The sequence below is a fragment of the Rissa tridactyla genome, chromosome 10 (genome assembly GCF_028500815.1).
Source record: "Rissa tridactyla isolate bRisTri1 chromosome 10, bRisTri1.patW.cur.20221130, whole genome shotgun sequence".
In the NCBI taxonomy this organism is placed as follows: Eukaryota; Metazoa; Chordata; class Aves; order Charadriiformes; family Laridae; genus Rissa; species Rissa tridactyla.
In genome coordinates this window covers 4,981,087-5,002,502 of record NC_071475.1, presented here as the reverse complement: position 1 = coordinate 5,002,502, position 21,416 = coordinate 4,981,087, and the positions used below count along the sequence as shown (strand labels likewise).

Genomic DNA, 21,416 nt, shown 5'->3' with positions numbered 1-21,416 from the left:
AAAACAGAAGTAATGGAAATTACACAGTAAACCTCATATTCAACACCTGAAACACCACACGCGAAATATTTCTCCTTAACTCATGAGACTGCACATCTGAGAGGGGGGAAAAATAATCGTTGTATAGACATCACATTGCCTCAAGAAACCCGAAATAGCTATGACAGCTGGCTTTAGGATTGAGCACAGTGGACAGGGATCTCTTGCGTTACCCACAGGATCTGGGAGATGCACACATATAGCAATGCTGATTTTAGGTTGGTTTTCAGGGAATGAATGCAGGACAAATAAGTTCTAAAGGCTTAAATTTAATCACAAGGAAAAATCTCCATTAGCTGGTACTGAGATCAGAGCCTGTGCTTTATGGATAGGACTGCATTAATACAGAAACAACTGTGAATATTTGTATTACAAAATAGGCAGTAATAATGATTGGAAGTTTCAGTATAAAGAATTGTTAAAAATTGTGTTAGATTTAACTATAGCGCATTCTCCTGGGTTGCAGGGGAGCTTTGTTTCTCTTGCCTTTTATAAACAGCACCTCAGTCAACAAGAATTTAGCTTGGAGGAATGCATTACAAATGTAGAACAAATCAAATTAGCTCTCAGATGTTATCTGTTGATATCTCATTTCTTCCTCAGACTTCTGCTAACCACTGGAATGCAACATCTGGGCAGCTGGGGGAGGCAACTGTTTTACTAAAAAGTACTAAATATAGGTGCCACAGAACAAATTACAACACACTGCTTTACCACACCACCTAGAGCACAGGATGAACTAGGAACAGTCACCTGCTGCAAAAAAGGTAATTACGTCTACCTAGCCTGTGTCACCTCTACAGCATAAAAAGCCAACTTAGTCGGAGCAATTATACGTTAAGGATGAGTGACAAAGTTACAGTCATCTGTTGCAGGTGGTACTTAAAGAAACCAAGATTTGGAGCAAAATTTACTACTTTAAATTTTTTCCCCTGCCACTGAAATTTCCCTGCCACTCTGGAAGAATTCAGTAACGCATTCAATTTTGACAACCATAGGCTTCACACTTAATATTCAAAATATTTTAACTTTATATTTAGAGCAGCATACTTTTTTCTTTTTTAAAGGAAAAAGTTCGCTTTCTTGAAAGTTCTTTGTGTTTTCCATAGAACAGATTGAGGAAAGGATTACGTGACTTTCTCTGGCAAACTTTTACACAGCGTTTCACGCTGATTAGTGTTAAGTGACAGGCTCCAGTGACATACGCATTTGATGCAATGATTTACATGGAACTAGAGGTTTTACTGCCCAACAGTTTAGCAGACTCTAGAACAGCAAATGAAAATTTCCTGGAGCAGAAGTGCCACAACTGTGAGTTCTATTAGCTAGAGATCAGACTATGAATCATTTAATAAACTGTGCCATTGCTAGCAAAGGCTTTTGCAGCCTCCTTACCAGCAAAGATGATAACCTTTCTGTGCAACCACTGAATGCTGTGAGAAAGGAACAGAATTAAGGCTGCAGCACTAAGGTCTCTGTTAGAAGCCAGAATTGATCCACTATCGCAACAGAGTTTATGGAATTGAGGCTTCCACTTGTCAAACAGTTTAAAACCACTAGTGAAAGTTCCTTGCTCAAATCAGTTGGGAAAAGACTGGGCAAAACACTAGATCATCTACTGAAGAGAGCCACTATGTACTATTATGGGCTTCGGGTGACATGAACCAATAGACTATGATCAAAGAGCATCGTATTTAGCCAGCACAGATGCAGAAAGCATAGGTCTTCATCAGACGATTAATTTAAAAAAAAAAAAATGGTTCTAAAAACCTAGAGCAATTTCATCATTAAAACCAAAGGGAAACTGGAAATGCATCAATTATCTGGGGTATTAAAAATATTTTATGACCTAAATATAAAACTAAGGTTAAGCTTACTAAAATTTCTGGAACTATACCAGTTTTCAAGTACTATTTTGTGTTGGCACATGAATACTTTGTTATCTTCACAAATAAGAAAAATTATCTTTTCTTAAGGTTTATGCTATCCTTTACTTTCAGCATACAAAAAATGTATAAGACTAAAGAACACTGTACATACTCTGGATCAAATAACATCCTTCTAATTCACAAATCATGCTTACATTGAAATATTCTGATTTCCTCTGAAGATTTCCATATGCACCTTGAGTAAGTAAATCTCCATGTTTACCATGTACCATACAGAGGAAAACATTACTACCCCCCCCCCCCCATGCTCAGTCATTACTCAACCCTTCCGAAGGCTTATGCAGTGTTTTCTGCAATAGTTTGTCCACCCACACAGACAGACAGCACGCCTAGTCCCTTGCTGTTGCAGGCAATCACATCATAAACCGATCAAATGCCATTGTAAAACTAAATAGGCTTTTTGGCCTAAGTTTCCAAAATTTGGGAGTGGGCCTCTCTTCCATTCAAACTAATTTGGGTAACAATGAAAAAATTCACTCATAAACAGAGTTTCTGACTACATCTTTTTCCGTCAGTGGTTCTTGTTTTCCGCTCCAACCCACATCATCTATTCTCTTCCTTCCACCCATTCTTCCCCCCCAAAAAAAGGCTGGCTTGAACACTGTGCTTCAATTTTCTGCAGAACTTTCTATTTTTCTTTCCCATTCTTTTTGTTTAGTATATGAAAGCAGCTTCCTGTTTAGAAACATGGGAGTCCTACACCCTCAGTAATGATGTATTCAGCCCATCGATGATCTTGGCATGAATGCCTTGAACCTTTAATAAGCCTGATGGGATTTTCTGTACATGTCATCATCAGTTCAAAAAACAATGCACAAGGTTTGTCATTTTGCACTGAATCAAGTCCCTTCCAAGTGCTACAGTTCCAATAAGAATTCTAAGGGCTTACAAGCCTCCTTCTCTTAAATATTTCAAATTATAGATTTCCAATGCCTAAAGACCAAGAACAGAAACACCAAGAGGAGACAGTGCTATAGCAGAACTCCCAACATAATCAATACTGTTCTGCTTTTCCAACCCCAAGTCCCTGCAGCAGTCCGACATTGCTTATCCTGCCAAAGTCTTACCATAACCTGTTATCCAAATCCTGGACTTGTCCTGTGCTATGGAACAGGAATGAAACACATAATGTAATCTCTTTATATTCAGCTTTAAAAAAAAAAACATCCCCCCAAACCCTACGCCTGACCTAGAACAAAATTCTATTTGTTCAAATACATAGGCTGGATCAAAACCTATTTCTGTGGGTTCAAAAAGGCAGCAGCATCAGTAACTTGAAATAAACTGAAGTATTTGTCACTTCAGAAGTTTAGTGTACATAAATTCATAAGTGCAGGCTGTTCCCCCTGCTCATTATTAACTGCAGTGAAGTTACTGGACAGCCGTACAACTAGCACTTGAATCAGCGGGTGCAGAAGCAGCCTTGTATACCACACGCAACAGTGTGCTGTTCTTCTCCAGGCAGTTCTTAGCAGCAAAGTGGTTAACCACAATTTATTCTATACAGCATAATTCTTCAGCTAATGCTACTAGCAAAGCTGCTAGTCTGGAGTTCATGCATTTTAAAATCTGACAATGCAAGGCACACATACTGTTTTACTTTAACTATTTTGGGGGCTTGGTCTGTGCCTACATAAACATCAAAACATATTTTGATCTTTACTTATGGGTGAGCGGCAGAGTTAATTTAAAACTGTCAGCAAGTGCCATCCTAATTAAAAACAAATGACTAATTGTACAACTACAGGGCCTGTTGACACAGGCTACATACATCAGTCAGGCAAAGCCAACCAAGCCTGAATTTGAGGAAATGCAGCACCACCTAGTGTCCTCCATGAGTCAGAGATTCGAAAGTCAGTTTTATAATGAGTCCACACAGAAATTCCGCAGGTAGCTGACACTCTCACAAAAGCACTAAGACACCACAGGTCCAACTATACCAGCACTTCTGAAAAAGGAAATTACATAACAAAATCTTGTTATAAAAGCGCTCCCGAGAGTTTGCAGGCAGGACAGGAAATTCTTTAAAGATGATAAATTGAGAAATTACTCTGCCACCTATCAAAAAGATGCAGTCCGAAGACTAAAAACTACCAGAAGGCTACTGGAAAGGCTACTACTATCTGTAAAAAGCCAGTAAAAATAAAAAGGCAACCTTCAAGAAGCTCAGTAATATTAAAAACTCTGGCAGGCTAAAGACAATATAAAAAGGCATTTGAGAAATCTTGAGAAATTATTTGAGGAAAATTAAAGATAAATTCTTTTTCAAACACATCAGGAGCAGGAATCTTAACAGTTAGTGCAGGCAACACATGATCAAAGAAAAGGAAGAAAGAGAGAAGACTGCAGAAAAGCTTTTTAAAAGTATTTTTTAATCTGCATTCATCAGGGAGGAGTTTAGACTGGCTCCCACTCTGGAGAGCCCATTTCAAATTGAAGGGTCAGTAAAAGATGCTATTGGACATTTCAGCAACATAAACAATAAGAGATCTTTATAATCAGACTGTAAATACCCAAGAACTCAATTAGACAATAATTGAGCTGACAACCACCATGCATAATCTTTCACTGAAAACTTCAAGAGAAGCAGAAGGTGACAAATGAGACAGTTTTTGAGAGTTTACAGCAATTCAGGTGAGCTATGTTAGTGAGCTGACCTCTTTCAACTGTGCTGATACTCTGTAATATAGAATTACTGGACATAGATAAATATATTATGCTGGCAAATGTGGCTCAAGTAAAGGAAATGCGGACCTCACATCTCATTCTGAGAGAGCCTAAAAAGCATTAACAGATATTCATTCTAAAATTTATCAAGGTAGAAGTTCCTGATGTACTAACACCTCGTGTATTGTGTCAGTCCTCCGATACAAAAATCGTATAGTACAAAAAGAATGGAGCGGCTTTCATCAAAAGTGATTAAATAGAAAATCTCTCTGCAACCTGGAAAAGACAAAACTGAAGGGCTGAATCTGAATCTGTCTTGGAGCTTACCACGGCAGATCTTGCATGCCTCACCACTGTCACAAGCTATGGACATAAGTTATGAAGATTTTAACTGGAAGAGAAAGTGCCAGAGCAGGCTGGTTTTGCTAACCCTACAGAACATGCCTAAGAACCTAGATCAATTAAGTTTATTAAATCACAAGTCAAGCTCTGTAGGAAGCGTCCCAGTGTAGACCTACATCTCCTATGCCTTTCAAACATACTTATTGAAACATTTCATAGCGTAAGTCCTTTTTTCATATAAGGAGAATAAATTGCAAACAGGTTGGGCCTGAGAAAGCATATATTAAAGAGCTTTGTTCAGGGTTCTAGTGCCCCTTCACTGTGGATAATTAATGAGCATCTTAAGCTTTGAGCTGCATTTCCTATATTCAAGAAATGAAACAGGCTACATACAGTAGGAAATGAATGCATGCAGCAGGCAATTCAACAGCATGTGAGGCAACAACCTCAGTCTCTACGGTCTTGCAAACCATAGCTCTGTTAACAAAGCCACAATAAAAACATCTGAAAACATTGTAAAGCAGCCCATCTTCTTTACATCTATTAAGTGGAAGATGCATATAAATACTACTTCCCTGCTATAAGGATATGCATCAAGAATTTGAACACAGAAAAGCCATAAATTATAGCACCATAGATTCACGGAGTGTTGGCCCCCTCAAAGATCAATCTGCAAGACTCAGGTATAAGCAAGGACAGAAATTAACGCAACACACATGAAAGTTAGTATTTTCTCAGAAAGTGAGAGTACATACTACAACTTAATATAGCATGAGCTCTATAGAAGAGCATAAGAATAGTGTCTTCAACATAAAAACATGACAAGTCAAATCTGAAAGAAATCAAATTTATTTAAAACAAAAAATTAAAACAGTGATATTGCCAAGAGTGAAAATATGAAGGATTCTTTTACTCTTGTGACAAGACAGCCAATTTACAGCAGTTACATTAATTCTTAGAAAATCAGGTTGGGTTTACGCTGCTTCAATTGACCACATGTACTTTCTGCGTGACAAACTGGTTCCCCTTCCCAAAAGAACAGACAAAAACATCCTATAAAAAACACGTACAGAATTTTGAGACACATGATCAAAAGACGAACCATTGTCCAAAAGCCTGAAACTTTCCAAGAAGGTTAAATCCTTTGTTGCTTCAACCAACCCTCAACGGGGGAGCGACAAGCACAACGCCGTCACCTCTGACAAAGAGCATCGGAATATTCCTTTTGGTAGACTATGAAGAAGGAAAGAAAAGTTTACATTTACAAAAGCATATCTGCTAAGCACATGACCAAATTCAATCATAACAAAACACCAGAAACAACTCCAACAAATACAAGCTAAAAAATACAACCTTCTGGCATGCTGAAGAGATCAATACAACTAACACCATGTCTTTGGATATCCTTTGTACTTTTGTAACAGTTCGCACAAAACTTATTTTGGATCTTGGTTCAAAACATAGTCAGCAAGAAACTATTTTAACAATATAACATGGTTTACTTTTAAAAAAGTTTTCTATGGGAATAAATACACTGAAGTCCTTACTTTATAAATCTCTTCATAGGTTTCTTCATCAATCTCTATTGTAGTTACAGTTTCTTCCACATCGCCCAAAATCATATTTAAGTGCTGATCATATGCCTGTAGGAATAGAATTAGTTTATTATTTCTTCCAAAATTCAAACACACCCTCATTAAAATGAGAATTACAGCAGGACTTTCAGACATAATTAATTTAGCCTGATTTTGACCAAAATGTGCCATTATGTCAAAACAAAGTAGTATCAGTACTATCAGTAGTATTACTGTTACAACTTCAAACATAAATGCCAACAAATCAGTACTCTGCAGCATAAATAAAAGGCAAGACATTTATATTCACTGAAATTCTTCCAGGAAATAGCACTGAAGCTTTCAGAGAGAAGACATACAAGAACTCGAAGACAGACACACTTAATTAGCACTAAACCAGCTAAACATTCTGTTGCCAGTCCAGCCTCCTGGAATCGATTGCCTGGGCCAACTTAAATGATATGAAAGCTGTAATACACACAATGCTACAAAAACTTAAAATAAGTACATGTTCCAAACACCTTATAAAAGCACATTGCAAACTACACCACTATACAGCTGCCTCATGGATCTCTCCTCATCTTTGTGTTCCCAAAGGAGTTGAGGCCCAGTTAACACATGGGGCAGCTAGGTCTCTTCCCCAACACAGTCCAGTACTCAAGAAGGATGACTGACTTAATTGAAAGTAAAAATCTGTCTTGTCAAGAGACATATCACTCTCAGAAGTAAGTACTTAGACAAATGAGATTTGCAGAGAATCCAGCTGAGTACATATTCCATCATATCCTCACAGGGTGTGCCTTAAGAGATACTTGTTTGATAATGATAGTTTCATTCTTAATTCAGTTTTAAATAGACCTCAGCGTACTTCACAAGGAGATGCATGCAGCATTGTTCCCTATTTCACATACACAGAAATGGAAGCCAAAAGCAGTGGAATGAATTGCTTGGTATCACTCAGGAGACAAGAAAAACAAAATATATCTCCTGACTCTCTAGTGAAGCATTTAACAGCCGACACAGTACTGAACAAATTAGAGTTTTTCACCAATCACATTACTTTTGTTAAGAGAAAGGGTTCAGCCCTTGTTACTGAGTTGATCTTTAACCAATGAGATACAATTACTTGTGTTTTTAAACAAATTTTGTAAACAATGAGTGGAATACTACAGGTAAGCTTGTGTAATAGACTGTTGTACATGAAAAAAAACACTGCCAACTGCTTAGCTGAATAAGCATGGTATGTTCTGAAAGTTTTACTTACATGTAGTCTGCCTCTAAGCTCTCTGTCATTCCTCATTTTGACATAGATTCGCTCATCTAGACTGAGTCTGATAAGATCAAGTGGTTCCTCTACAGTATTTGTTGTTTGTTGCTAAAAAAAAAAGTTAAAAGGGTTATTTATACAGAAGAAGCCTGTGAACTTTTCCGTTCCTCAGGGTTTGTGAGGCACAGGAAACAACAGGTAATAACATAGATTCAAATATTCCAAATCATTCCTTCACATCCTGTTGAACCTGAGTGCAGCTGATATTACCACTCTGTGGATATTCACCAGCCTGAGCAAAATAAGTTGAAAGGCTTCAGTTTAGCTTGCAGCAAATCATACCTTACACATACTGTTGTATAAACTACATTCCTTATCTGCAACCACTGTCCATACTGCGGCAGAAAGCCTAACTGGCACAAACAAGCCACTTACAGCCCAGCAGCACCCCTGTGTCATCCCAGGGCACGGGCTGGAAGAACCAAACACACACTGCCATTTTCGGCAGGGCAGGGCAGTCAGCTGGGCCACCCGCTGCCCCTCCGGCCCCCAAACACACACCCCTCCGTGGAGCCCAGCTCAGCAGCACCGCACTCACACCAGGCCTCAAAGCAGGTTAGAAACCCGCACGCACACTGGGCTGAGGTCTTTTTTTTTTTTTTTTGTGATAAAGGTGTACTTTCAGGATTGCAGCTAAAACGTGTGAACGTTTTTGTGCACACTCCGCAGGATACTACTCTATTTCCTTCTCAGGGAGGCAGAGCCAAGGGTATTCTCCTCAGCAGCCTTCCTCCATTTCCCTCCTCCTGCGGTTCCCGGGGAAAGCGGGCCTGAGGCGAGCCCTGCCCGCACTCCTGACCACCGCGGCGGCAGCACAAGGACGGAGGCGCTCCATGTTCTAACTCCATTTCACACAGAGAGCGCTCCCCCGGGGGGCTGCCCCTCAGAAAGGCTGCCCCAGCCGAGCAGCTCAAACCCTGCCTCCATCTTACGCCCCTCCAGCCCCAACGGTTCCCCCCCAGGCCCGCGGAGGGAAGGCGGGAAGCTCGGGCCGCAGCGGGGAAGGCCTCGCCGCTGCCTTTCGCCCTGAAGGAAGCAGAGAACCACTCACCTGGTCCACCTCATCCGCCATCTTTCAAACCGCCTCCCGCGCTCTCCCGCGAGACTTTATGGCCCTTCCCCTTCCCCTCCGACCTGGGCGGAGCGGGGGGCGTCGGTCGACGGCGACGGCGGCGTCGGCACGGTGAGGGCTGCGGCGGGGGAACGCCATGGCCAGGAAGCGCAAAGCATCGCCCCGGCCGGCGGCTGCCAGCAAGAGGCGCTCTGGGGGGCAGGGGGCAGCGGGAAACGAGCCGGAGGAGGATGGTGAGTGCGTGAGGGAGGCCGGGCCGGGCGCTGCGCCATTGCCGGGGCTTGGGGCCGCTCCAGGCCTCTGACGTTTCGGCGGGGGGGCCGGGGGGCGGGACCCGGGGAGCAACGGGTGTCAGTTCGCCCTTTGCGCGGCGCTGGAGCGCGGCAGCCCCCGTGAGGGAAGGGGCCGTTCCTGAGGGAAGGGGCTGGAGGCGCGGACGGCTGTTCTCCACGGGGCCAGCGGGCGGGGCGAGTCGCCCAGAGATCGGGGTGTCCAGGCGGTGTGTGAAGTGTCCGGCGGGGCCCGCACGCTGTCTGGAAGCACTTGACAAAGGCTGAAAATCAGCCACTGACAAAGACCGAGCGAGCCGGTGAGGGTTCGTCTGGCCTCGGCCGTGGCGGGGCTGCGGCCGGGACGGTGCGGGTCCGTGTCCCAGGAGGTGCCCTGGAAAAAGGTCTCCAGAGCAGCTTCGCAGAATAATAATTTCTTGTGAGTGACAAGCACGGTGCTTGTTTTTCGACTGACCCCTCTTTATGTACTTTTTGTGCATTACATTATTATGAGTGTTTTCCTTAAGCAGGTCTCATTGCTCAGTTCTTAGCTATTTATTCAGAAAAAATGATGTGCTCATCATTGTGAGTGCTCACTTTCTTCTGTCGCTGGCTCTAATGAAGTTGGTGGAGATATTGTTTCTGATTGCCATGGAGACAGAACTTCATCCTTTAACGTATCTTCCATTCTTCTGTCCCATGCAGATGATTTTGAAGAGGAAAAGGCTAGCATAAAGAAGAACAACTCAAAAGCTACGGCTAGGAAAAAGGAAGAAAATTTTGATACTGGAGTTTCCAACACAGCAAATAAGCCTTCAAAACAAAAAGGGTCAAAATCACTAATAAAAGAAAATAAAAAACCCACCAGAAATAAAGGGAATCGTAGCAAAGAGGAAACACGCGAGTAAGTTTACTTATCATTCAAGACTATGGAAACTCTCTCTTCATGTTACTTGTTTAGGGCCCAGTGCTTCATATGTGTGTGTTAGCAGTTTATTTTAGGCTGTCAGTCCAATTGAGTACATTTGTGTCACAGAGATGAACAGAATTGCCATCTTATTCATTGCAGAGTCAGTCCTGAGGAAGATAGTCTGTATAGGAAACAAATATGTGGGCCTTTTCAAATTCAGGGGTTTAAATATAAAATTGTATTTAATTTTGTATAGTTTTTAAAGGGAGGCATTGTGGAATCCAGCATGAATAGAAATGGTGGCCTGAGGTCTGGGTTTAAAATGATGAGCAGAAATCTTTACACATATCGTTCTCTGGTGTTTTTTGGAATCTAAACTATATATAGATTGCTATAGAAAATTAATTAATAAAAAGAAATTAAACTGATTGGTCTCATTTCACTAGCTAGCCAGAGCCTTGGATATTAGTGTAGTGAAACAGAAACAGTTTCAGTGCACTTTGAAGGTTCAGTAAGAACAAGTGGTTCAGTGAACCATTTCTCTGAGGACTCGTTTGTACAGCTGTTCTAAAGGATGGGGCCTTTTGTAGGTTCAGGCATCTTCCTTCCTAAACATCCTTGCAAAATCAGAACCTAAAGTTTGCACTGAAAAAATGTTGCTCCGTTGAGCCCATGGTTGTTTATGGCAAAGACAGTTTGCTTTACAGAGGAGGTATCTGTGGGTTAATTGTCAAATATTCAATCAGTTGTTACTGACGCAGAGGTCATGCCTCATTTATTTTCCTATATTTAGTGTGTTCTTCCTCTATTTTTCTTGAATAAACAAGCACCTACATTTCCTGATGCTAAAGCCATTTTGATAATTTTAACAGTGACTCGCTGAAGGCCCCTCAGAAGGAGATAAAGTTGAAGAGAGAATCTCCTATTAAAAAAGAGATGGGTGAAGACAATACTGATGATGATGAAAGTGAAGATGAATGGGAGGATGTGGAAGGTAACAATTGCATGTTTATTCATATTGAGTAAATATTCTTATACACAGGTGGGGTTTTTTGTACTTTGATTTTTGAACCATTTCTCACTTGGACTCCGGTAAATGTATATCCTCTGTATACCAAAAGTATGCTCCTTGTGCATATCTGTATCTTTAAAAGCTCATATCTCACAATGCTTTTAGAATGGTTCCAAAGTAGAAAAAAACCAGACAACTACTGACCTGATGATAGCGCCTTGAGTGTGACTTTCTTGGGTTATGTTAAAATTATGCTGTCATGCACAAAGCACTCTTTCAGCTGTTTGTGTTTTCTAATATTGAGCAGCTAAGAATGAGTCAGTTTGAAGATTCAAAACTGCCGCTTCCCAGTAGAGTGGAGATGAAACCAACTGAGCTGTTTGATTAGGTGGCCATCAACAAATTGTGATAAGAATCATGTTGATCATAACCTTCCTGTTTCGCTGCTACAAATTTGGGCCTTCTAAAGTGAACAGCTATCAGGGGTTTTTTTGTTTGCTACCCTACAAGTACCCTTCAAATCACATCTGCTTCATGCCCTTTTTTCCTGTTGAGTTTGCCTGTGACAGTCACTTGCCGTTAGACTGTGCTGAGCTGATTTCTCAACAGCAGGTGACTGGCATCCCACAGTTATTTGAAATAACTGAGCACAAACAGTGTTATGGAAGATCCAGGAGCTCGTAATTACTGGGGATGTTCTATTGGTACATTGTTTGAACAGTTGCTTGAACACTTTAGAAGGAATAGGTAGGTTCTTATCCCATTGTGAGACCTCCCTGGGGCATCTATTCCATGTTTACATATCATTTAGTATTATTTTATTTTTCCAGAGCTCCAGGAACCTGCCACAGATAAGTTAGAAGAAGCTGCTGTTCTTCCGGCAGTGGTGCTGCCAAGCAATCCTGTCGAGATAGAGATTGAAACCCCAGAGCAGGTGAAGAAAAGAGAGAGGAGGTAAGAACAGGGAAGGCAGCAGAGGAGCATTAAAGGATGAAGTTAAAAATATGCTAGGTCTTGACTGTCACTGACTCGCTCTGTTGTGGGTGGAAATGCCCACTTGGTGCAGACTGTTGAGTTGGAATGATGCCAGGTCATGGGATGGAGAACAGTTTACACACTGACAATTTTACCAAAAATCTTCAATGGAAGAAATCATCAGTTGGTGGGAATGGAGGCTTTTCAGCTTCCTTGAAAATCAAGCATGTAGCTTCATTGTGCTTTAATATCTACATTTCCAAATCGGGGACAGTAGTAGCTCTCTTCAAGTAGAGCTGTGGGTGAATGGCATTGTTGTATTGTAATATCTTAATAGCTCAGGTGGAAGCCTCTGTGTGCCCGTACCTGAGCTGTGAATAGGTTGGTCAAATGAATGTCCTTGGCAGCTGGGAGCATTATACCAAGGCTTTTTTTTTGTGACACCTGAAGCCTTGATGATGCCTCATGCTGTTACAGGATAGGCACTGTCCCAGGCCAGTCCTTCATAACAAAGCAACCAGAATATCTGATGCCTCTAAGTTGAAAGACTTCATCAATGAAGAGAAAACCATTTTTCCAGGAATCTGCATGGAATGCTATCAGTAGTCTAAAAGTCAAACAATTCAAACAGTGAGTTACATGTTTAGCATGAAGCTGTCCAAAGCTGGCTGGTAGGAAATGTTAGGCACATAAAGTTAGGTGGAATTTAGGCCATCTGATATAACCAGGCTCTCAGTTGTCAAGTATGTGGAGTTCACAATTCAGTAGTCTTATGCAGCCTGTATGTCTGTTCACATAGCCAGTAATTAAACTTTTGTTAAATGTGCACAGAAGATTCTCTGAGATGGGTTCTCTTTGTGAACTGATCCAATGCAGAAATGTAGAAAAGCAGGTTCATAGAAAAACGACACCATCCCTTTCTTTTGTAATCTTATGCAGAGAAAAAAGAAAAGCCGAGTTTGAGATGTATCTTCGGAGAATGATGAAACGTTTCAGCAAGGACCTTCGTGAGAACACACATAAGGTATCGGTCACTCAGAAACCTGGCAGAGAAAAAATTTGGTGTAAAGGTGTCTGAACTGATTCATAATGAAGAAGGAACTAATTTTGATCAAATAATTTGGGGCTGTGGCTAGAAGGAAAAGGCAAAAAGGCCGTAGTGCTGACAAATGCTCATTAGACTTTGGCTGAACTGTAATTTAGAAACATCAGTGACTGCATTAGTAAAATTCTAAATCAAAGCAGATGTGAGTAGGGTGTATATTTCTCCATGAGTGTGTATCTCTTCATTCTGGTGGGGTTAAACTGTCAGCTATAAGCAGAAGACACTGAGAGGGACTTCAAGGCTTTACTGTCTTGAGTATATGGTATGCTTGGGAGGCTTCATTGTTGCCTGTCTCTGTTAAAAGGAGCAGTAAAGCCTTCCTCATCTGTACCACGGACAGTAGTTCCAGCAAAGCAAATCTGTTGTGAACTCATTATAGAAACTTTTTTCTCTCAGGTTCACCTCTTGTGTTTATTAGCAAATGGTTTCTATAGGAACAGGATCTGCAGCCAGCCAGATCTTCATGCCATTGGTCTATCCATCATCCCCACCTGCTTCACAAAAGTGCCTGCAGGCCAAGTGGACCTTCCCTACCTTTCCAACTTGGTGAAATGGTAAAACTCTGTCTCCTAATCATGCTATCATGTAGAATGTAGAGCCAGGATTCAAGGAGAGGGGTAAATGTAATTACCAATTTTCAGTGTTTTTTCTGATTTTAGATACAAGGGTGAGAGTCTGTCCTTTTTACAGAAGGAAAGGGTGAACTATGAAGTTTAGGAATACAGTCACAAATGCTAGACAATATGCAGCAAGCAGCTGCATGGTCCTAGCTGCTGGTTGTGGTCAAACCATGACACTTGTATTTCAGGTTTGTTGGAACCTTCACTATCAACGATGAGCTTTCCACTGAAAAAGGAGAACCCCTTCAGTCGACCTTGGAGAGGCGCTTTGCCATCTATGCTGCACGTGATGATGAAGAGTTGGTTCATGTAAGTGAGTGGGAAGTGCAGGGCTGGTTCCTGAGGTTGCATGCTAGATCAGTGCTGCAGTGCTGTCAGGTCATACACAAAGGGGTGTTTGAGGGAAGGATTTGAAGAAAACAAATTGGTGACTTAGGTGTCTACCTACACCTCTGTGTCAGTGTATACAGCACTGGGTAAGAGGTAGGAAGGAAAATGATGTGTGACAGAACCCAGATTGTAAAAGACTTTAAAGAGTTTTTTTATATACCTTGAAAAAAGATTAAACATGCTTTACTTTTTCTTTTGCAGATATTTTTAATTATTTTGCGAGCATTGCAGCTGCTGTGTCGCCTTGTGCTGTCTTTTCAGCCTATTCCTCTCAAGGAGACAAGAGCAAAGGTAGGTTTTCTGCGTGTGTGAAATAAAGTATAGGTTACTGGTTTAGAGAGTAGGGTTGAAAAAACTTTCTGGCTGCTGCAGCTTGAAGCGAATTGCTTACTGCGTCAACCAGGGTGATAACAATGTTCTGCCTATAGTGCGGAAGATGCACACCCTTATTTTGTAGGTCTCTCCTTTAAAAACAACACCCATTTTGTGTGTTTCAGCAAAGACTTCTTATGTTCAGTGTTTTTAAATTTCTTTAAAATTTAGACAGCAAACACTTGCTGCTTGAGTACACCTCTCCTCAGCCGTTGGCCTGAAGTTTCCAAGTCCCTAAGACACACAGAATGACCATGCCTGCCTGTCTTTGGTCTGCACGCACCTTGTGCTGATTTCAGTCTTTTTTTTTTTTTAACATATTCTTAGCCATGGTAATAAAAGTGACCTAGCCTCTTTCTTTGCAGGTAAAAAGCTCATCCAAGAGACAGTCTCTCAGTACCTCTGAGGGGCAGGAGAGCTCTGCCACAACACCCAAAGCCGTGGCAAAAAAATGCCCTTGCAGAAAAGCCAAACAGGATGAAAAGTCCTCAGAGACTGAAGAAGACAACAAGGAGGCAAAGAAACACAAAACTGCTCAGACCAAAAGGACACGCAAGTCAAAGTTGACTGCAGGTAGCCAGGAACAGAAGGAATCTAGTAATGAAGAGAGTGGTTTAGTGGAAAAAGATGTGCCAGTCAGGCCCAAGAATGATCGCCGGAGACGAGTGGCCTCCAAAGTGTGTTACAAAGAAGAGAGTGGAAGTGATGAGGGCAGTGTTTCGGACTTTGAGGTTTCAGAGGAGGAGAGGGATCTCTCTGATGAGGATTTTGAAATCGTCTCTAAAAGGCAGAGGAGCTCAGTGGGCTCCCAGAAGTCAAAGGTAACGGCTATAAAAAGCCCAAAAACCGAGACTTCAGAATCAAGGCTATCCAGAAATTCATATGGAGCTGAGCCTAGGCCAGCAAAAAGTACAGCTCCAGCCTTGCCTCATGCACAGAGAAAAAGAAACAAAATAATTTCTAGTGATGAGGATGATGGACAGCAGGAGGTAAGGAAAGTGGTGGGCACAGACCAGTGGCTGGAGGTTTTCCTTGAACGTGAGGACAAGTGGGTGTGTGTAGACTGTGTTCATGGCAACGTTGGCCAGCCCCAGCTGTGCTTCACATATGCCACAAAGCCGCTTTCCTACATTGTGGGATTTGACAATGATGGGAGTGTCAGGGATGTGACGCAAAGATATGACCCAGTGTGGATGACCACAACAAGGAAGAGTCGTGTGGACCCTGAGTGGTGGGAAGACACGCTGCAGCCATATAAAAGTCCCTATGTGGAAAGAGACAAGAAGGAGGAAAATGAGGTAAATGGCAATAGGTTATTCAGGATATTTAGTGCCAGGAGTCCAGTCCTTGGATTTCCATTCAGGCAAAAATCATTAGGAATCTTTCCATGAGGAAGGAAGTTTGTATTTGAGCTTGAAAGGTTCAGACTGAGCATGTTTTAAAGGGAAAGTACAACGATAGATTAAAATAGTATCAAATGGAGGCTGTTCGGAGAAACCTAGATAGCAAAAGTACTGGACAGCCCGTGCCGGAAACTTACTGATGTGGTTTCTGTACAATTTAGCATTACCCTTCTTGGAAAGAGTCTTTAAAATACATAAGATTTGGGTACACATCTAAGTACCTATTTGCAACAAGAATGCTTTGGTTTGTTGGCTCATCTGATTAAGTTTCTGGTGTTTTTTTCCTTTGATCCATGTTATAATCATTATTACTTTCTTACAAATGGTAGTACAAGAGAGTTGCGAAATCACTTTTCTTTGTATAATTCCTACAGTTTCAAGTTAAGCTTCAAGATCAACCTCTACCAACAGCAATTGGAGAGTACAAAAACCATCCTCTTTATGCCCTGAAGAGGCACCTCTTGAAATACGAGGCGATCTATCCTGAGTCAGCTGCTGTCCTAGGGTACTGCAGGGGAGAGGCTGTCTACTCCAGGTGAGTGGGGCACATCTCATGTGTGACTGCCATCATTTTTACAAATTGAAGAGCTAATTTGTGTGAAGACCATGACGGCAGTAGTCTCAGGCCACGTGCATGGACAGGGTGAGGCATTTAGCTGCTCAGACAGCGTTTGTGTATCGCTTAGATACAGGGTTTTTACAGTGCCTAACATGTGAATAACAGTTTGGAAGCCTCTTAGGGAGAAACTTCAAAACTCTTACGGTGCTTCCTTATGGCCTTTTTAGAGACTGTGTACACACGTTGCACTCCAAGGACACTTGGCTAAAGCAAGCTCGAGTGGTGAGGATTGGAGAAGTGCCTTACAAGGTAAGAGGGTTTGATGTCCTCCTATGCAACACATCTGCCCTCTAAAGTTCAGTCTCAATTCTGTTTCCATTTTTGCCTTCTCTTTGTCAGCAGATGTAGATTTCTCACTTGCTTGAGTGGTTTGTGGTAGCTGCATTGTGAATCTGTCCACCTACTGTGCCGATAGTTCCTGTATACTACCCAAAGCCCAGCTATCTTTTCTTTCCACCCCAAGGGCATCTGTCTAGCAGAACTGCACCCTTTTCATCTTCTTTAAAGGTGTCCTGGCATTTTATATGAACTGCAGTGTCTGGCTCCCTGTTGCATACAGGTGCTGTGGGTTATCATTTATAAGCAATTGGCGCTGAAACTAGGAAATAGACATTTATTCTCTCCCAGAGCTTACATCCTTTGATGTGCTAAGAAAGGTTGAAATCACCGGCAGCTTGTTGCTGTGATGTTACAGGCTTGGTCATTGTATTTACACAGATGGTGAAAGGATTTTCCAACCAGGCGAGGAAGGCACGACTTGCAGAGCCTGCAAACCGGGACAAAGAGGACCTGGCTCTGTTTGGTCGCTGGCAGACAGAGGATTATCAGCCGCCTGTCGCAGTGGATGGAAAGGTAGCTAGGAAGGCAGAGGGCTGGTGTTAAAGGGAGTGTTTGTATGGAGCTGTGGGCTTTATTTTTGTAGAAGTTGCATGTTTCAGAGGTGAGATCAGTCAATAACATCTGGATTCAGGATTAAGACTTCTGAGATAACTAAACCCAGGAGGAAATGGTCAAAACTTCACTGAAACCTTTCCTGAGTACAAGTCGTGAGCAGAGATTGCTAATTTTATAATTTTATTAATCTAATTTGCCTACCCCATGTTTGTTTTGCTGATTCTCTGCATTACAGTAACAAGGCCGGGGCAGAGAACGTAGCTAGGAGATAACCATGCAGCTAAAATCTAGGCTTGTGCCTTGTTACGTGAATGTTAATCAAATACGAGAGTGGAATCTAGTAGGTCAGAAGGAAGGGAGAGTCCCTGAGTTGCAGCAGGGATTTTCACCTCTCTCCAGAGAGAAGGAGTGTCACCATTTCTCTTTAATTTTGCCGTAACAGGTTCCTCGGAATGAATATGGAAATGTCTATCTTTTCCTGCCATCCATGTTACCCATTGGCTGTGTGCAGCTGAGACTCCCAAACCTGAACAGATTGGCGCGGAAGTTGGACATTGACTGTGCTCAGGCCATCACTGGATTTGATTTTCACGGTGGTTACTCACACCCAGTGTATGTAAAGCTGCTTTCTTGCAGCTGATAGATTTTGATGTCCTGCAGAAGCTGCATACCCTGTGTTACAGAGTACATGCCCTCTCTTTTGTGCTAGTAGTGGCAGCGGAGTCAGTGGCCCTGGCGTACAGAAGTGACTGTGTGTGCTTTCAGAGTCTGCGCTTGTGCAGGGAGGATAGGCAGTGGGTTACACGCTTAGATCGTATGAGACAGACAGATGGTTCTGCCCGTGTTCAGTAGCTTGCTTTTGCTTTGGCTGGGTCAGCGGGCATTTCCTCCCTTTCTTTTTTCTTCTAGTAGCTGACAGAGGATTGTGTTCTCCTTCCTAGTACCGATGGCTACGTTGTCTGTGAGGAGTATAAAGAGGTCCTCATTGCTGCCTGGGAGAATGAACAAGCAGAAATAGAAAAGAAGGAGAAGGAGGTGGGAATTGTTTTTGCGGCTTCCTTATTGTTACATTTGTTAAGTAAATTTCATCGACGCTGTGGACAGTGAAACAAGGGTGGGCTGTGTAAGCACCAGACACAGCGCTCTGTGACCGAGGGGCTGGTTGTGTCCTCCAGATGCCCCATTTTGGGCTTGCTGTCCGGACCGCAGTGGGATGCAATGCAAGGGTGTAGCAAGATCTGAAGTAGTGCATACTCTGGAATAGTTTTCCATGGCTGCTGGGGAAAAAAAATGAGGAATACACATTGGAGGTTAAAGTATTGCATGTGGCTCTGGTGTAATTTACGTAGTCATGGTGCACATTAGAAAGTGACAGTAATTCATGTACTTAGTAGATAATTGGACACTAATACATTTTACTCTTTAAGAATTCTACGGGCCTATAATCTTTTAAAGTGACACATTTAAGTTGGCTTGGGTTTTTTTAATGGCACTTTAAAATCTTCAAACTTTCTGTGGGTGTAAATACATTGAAACTTACAATAGTAAATTTTCTCTATTCAATAACAATCCCACACAGAAGCGTGAGAAAAGAGCTCTGGGGAATTGGAAGCTGCTGACAAAAGGACTTCTCATCAGAGAGAGACTGAAGCAACGCTACTCCGTCAAGGTATTCTGCGTTTTCATTAGTGATTTGTTTTTCAGGATGATATTTCTCTACCAAGATACCCTTTTTCCAGAATTTCCAATGTGTCATGTTTCCAGCTGCAGAGTGTAGAACTTCCCAGGGTGCAGTTGCTCAAAAATCTTTTTCTTTCCTGTTGTTAGCATGTGACTAGCAACTGGGGAAAAAAACTACTCCAGAAATTCAATGTGGTCACGTCCATGAAAGATTCATTATTGTTTAACAAGAGATTAGTGTTTCCCAAAGCATCATTTTTTGGGATGTTTTTTCTATTTTGACATACCCCCTTCCTAGATTTATTCCTCCAAGCCAACCAAGTTAGCTGACAGGATGAGAGGGGGCTGCTGCTTGTTATCAAGTTAGATGTTTTAATTCTTAATCTTTTCCCCATTGAGAAAGGTGAAAAGCGTGATCTTTTTAAAGCAGGTTTATTTTTATTCTTCCACAGCCAAAAATCTTTTTGCTTGTGTTGAAAGAATGCTTGACATCCAGGAGTAGAAACACACTGCTTTGGGTGAGAAGCCCAAACCAGAGCAGTAAACTTTTGTGATGCCCTTAAGTGTCACTGTGGCAGAAGACAAGCCCTTTTAAGAAAGGGTGGTTTCTAGAGCAACTTTTGAATTTCCACACCTGTTTTTTCCAGACTGAGCCATCAGCACCTGAGACAGGCAAAGGAGCAGGTTTCTCTTCCGATGAAGAAGGGGGTCCGAGTTCAGAGACTGCAGTAGGGGATGCGGCCATTTCTTGGCCCCAAAATCGCCAGTTGGAGAAAAAAAAAGAAGAGAAGACAACCAGAAAGAGCAAGCGAGAAATGAAAGGAGAAGCAGCACAGTTGTTCCCGTTTGAGAAACTGTGATCAGAACAAGCATTTCTTTGCTGTTTCTGGATGCAAGAACAATAGTCACAACAAAAGTAGCCTTTGCCAGTTAAGGACTTAGTCTTCCCGTGCGCTTGTGTTTCTGAGCTACCAGGGACCAGCCTCATTCAGTATCAAGAGATTCTTTTGCTGACACAGGTCACTAGGTTCATCCTTTTTTCCTCAGACTTAGGAGAAGCAGATGTGCAGCTGTACCTTCTGAGAAAATCACCTTGTGCTATTGGGTTTTTTTGCTCTCTTGTATCACTCAGCACTGATTCGGTTTCTGAGGCATTCCTTTCATTAGCACTGTCTCTTCCCATTTTTGTCCTGCTTGCTCAGAACTAAAGCACGCAGTTGCTCTTTGACAGTCTGTGGTGAGCTGGCCAAAGGACTACCAACACCTTCATTGATTCATACCTTATTCAAATCAGTGGTGGGGTAGAGTGCTGATCTCACTGTCTCATCATCACAGAAGGGGAAGTACTTCCTCTAAGGGGTAAAGAAGCACGTGATCAAGCTTTGGATGAATCTGAAAATTTACTTTCTAAAGAATCTCTGCCTTTTGTGAAAACTGTTTTGGGTTTTCAGCCTACCATCTTCCTTGACTTTCAGAAATCTTGTGCATTTAAAAGAAGTCCTGTCCTCATTTCAAACTTACGGTTAAATGTGTCTTCTTAAGTAATTTGAATATATACATACTTGTTTCAGTTTTATCAAGACCACGTGGGTATGTTCAGGCGCAAAACGTGTGAAACTGGCTGCCTGTCATTGTCAGAAATTAAATTCACTGCAACAATAGAGCTCTTGTAAATGTTATCCAGTACCTGAGCATTAAAACACTTGAGAAGAATGTTAAATCTACACAAGCTTTTCCTGCAGTTTTGTAATAGAAATGCTGATCTGTCTTTTGCAGTATTTTTATAACTAAATTACACTGACACTGTCTCTTCAGAAATAGAGGGGAGCACAGCCTAGTCATTGCTGGACGTTGTCACAGAGGAAAGATTGAAATGTGAGAAAATGGCTTACATTTCATTATGTTCAGAAAGAACTCTATTTTTGTACTGTATTTGTAGAACAAAATAAAGTATGGAAAAAGAGTATGTTGTCCATTATGCCTCCCCTCTGGCCGGCTCGCTCTTCTGTAAGCAGCTCTGTTTCCCTGGAAGGACTCTCACGCAAGGATAAGAGTGCACCATCCATGCTGAGTTTTTAGTTTTTGCTACCGAATTCTAAATGATTTAAAAAAAAAAAAGCAACCTAAGTTGGAGGTCTAGGAGGCAGAAGTGACCTGTACGCAGGACGCACCCTGAGATGTCCTGTGAATGCGAGGG

At 41.9% G+C, this 21,416-nt stretch overlaps 2 protein-coding genes across 4 annotated transcripts; one reads left to right on the top strand and one right to left on the bottom strand.

The window, feature by feature from the left end:
• Nucleotides 1-5,828: 5,828 nt before the first annotated feature.
• On the bottom strand, nt 5,829-9,082 carry LSM3 (LSM3 homolog, U6 small nuclear RNA and mRNA degradation associated). The gene is made up of 4 exons (XM_054215883.1): nt 8,950-9,082; nt 7,836-7,946; nt 6,545-6,640; nt 5,829-6,230 (listed from the first exon to the last, which is right to left on the bottom strand). The coding sequence occupies exons 1-4, from the start codon at nt 8,968-8,970 to the stop codon at nt 6,150-6,152; spliced, it is 309 nt and encodes a 102-aa protein (XP_054071858.1). The 5' UTR covers nt 8,971-9,082; the 3' UTR covers nt 5,829-6,149.
• Nucleotides 9,066-21,182, top strand: XPC (XPC complex subunit, DNA damage recognition and repair factor). Of its 3 annotated transcripts, none has more exons than XM_054215877.1 (16): nt 9,066-9,203; nt 9,945-10,143; nt 11,022-11,143; nt 11,992-12,115; nt 13,076-13,160; nt 13,638-13,795; nt 14,050-14,170; nt 14,453-14,542; nt 14,989-15,921; nt 16,401-16,561; nt 16,813-16,894; nt 17,363-17,497; nt 17,982-18,151; nt 18,481-18,574; nt 19,119-19,208; nt 19,867-21,182. In XM_054215877.1, the coding sequence occupies exons 1-16, from the start codon at nt 9,107-9,109 to the stop codon at nt 20,077-20,079; spliced, it is 2,874 nt and encodes a 957-aa protein (XP_054071852.1). In that variant the 5' UTR covers nt 9,066-9,106; the 3' UTR covers nt 20,080-21,182. The 3 variants fall into 3 exon arrangements, with proteins under 3 accessions (XP_054071852.1, XP_054071855.1, XP_054071854.1); XM_054215880.1 differs by lacking the exon at nt 9,066-9,203 and adding an exon at nt 9,570-9,678; XM_054215879.1 differs by lacking the exons at nt 9,066-9,203; nt 11,992-12,115 and having other exon boundaries at nt 10,002-10,143.
• The last annotated feature ends 234 nt before the right edge of the window (nt 21,183-21,416 follow it).

Excerpts from the sequence above, each read along its gene's own strand:
- LSM3 (XM_054215883.1), bottom strand. The coding sequence starts at position 8,970 with ATGGCGGATGAGGTGGACCAG. Across the intron at positions 7,947-8,949 it reads TGGCGGATGAGGTGGACCAG|CAACAAACAACAAATACTGT; the intron begins GTGAGTGGTTCT and ends TTTTTTTTTTAG. Across the intron at positions 6,231-6,544 it reads CCTATGAAGAGATTTATAAA|TCTACCAAAAGGAATATTCC; the intron begins GTAAGGACTTCA and ends CCTTCTTCATAG.
- XPC (XM_054215877.1), top strand. The coding sequence starts at position 9,107 with ATGGCCAGGAAGCGCAAAGCATCGCCCCGGCCGGCGGCTGCCAGCAAG. Across the intron at positions 10,144-11,021 it reads AGCAAAGAGGAAACACGCGA|TGACTCGCTGAAGGCCCCTC; the intron begins GTAAGTTTACTT and ends TAATTTTAACAG. Across the intron at positions 18,575-19,118 it reads TAGAAAAGAAGGAGAAGGAG|AAGCGTGAGAAAAGAGCTCT; the intron begins GTGGGAATTGTT and ends AATCCCACACAG.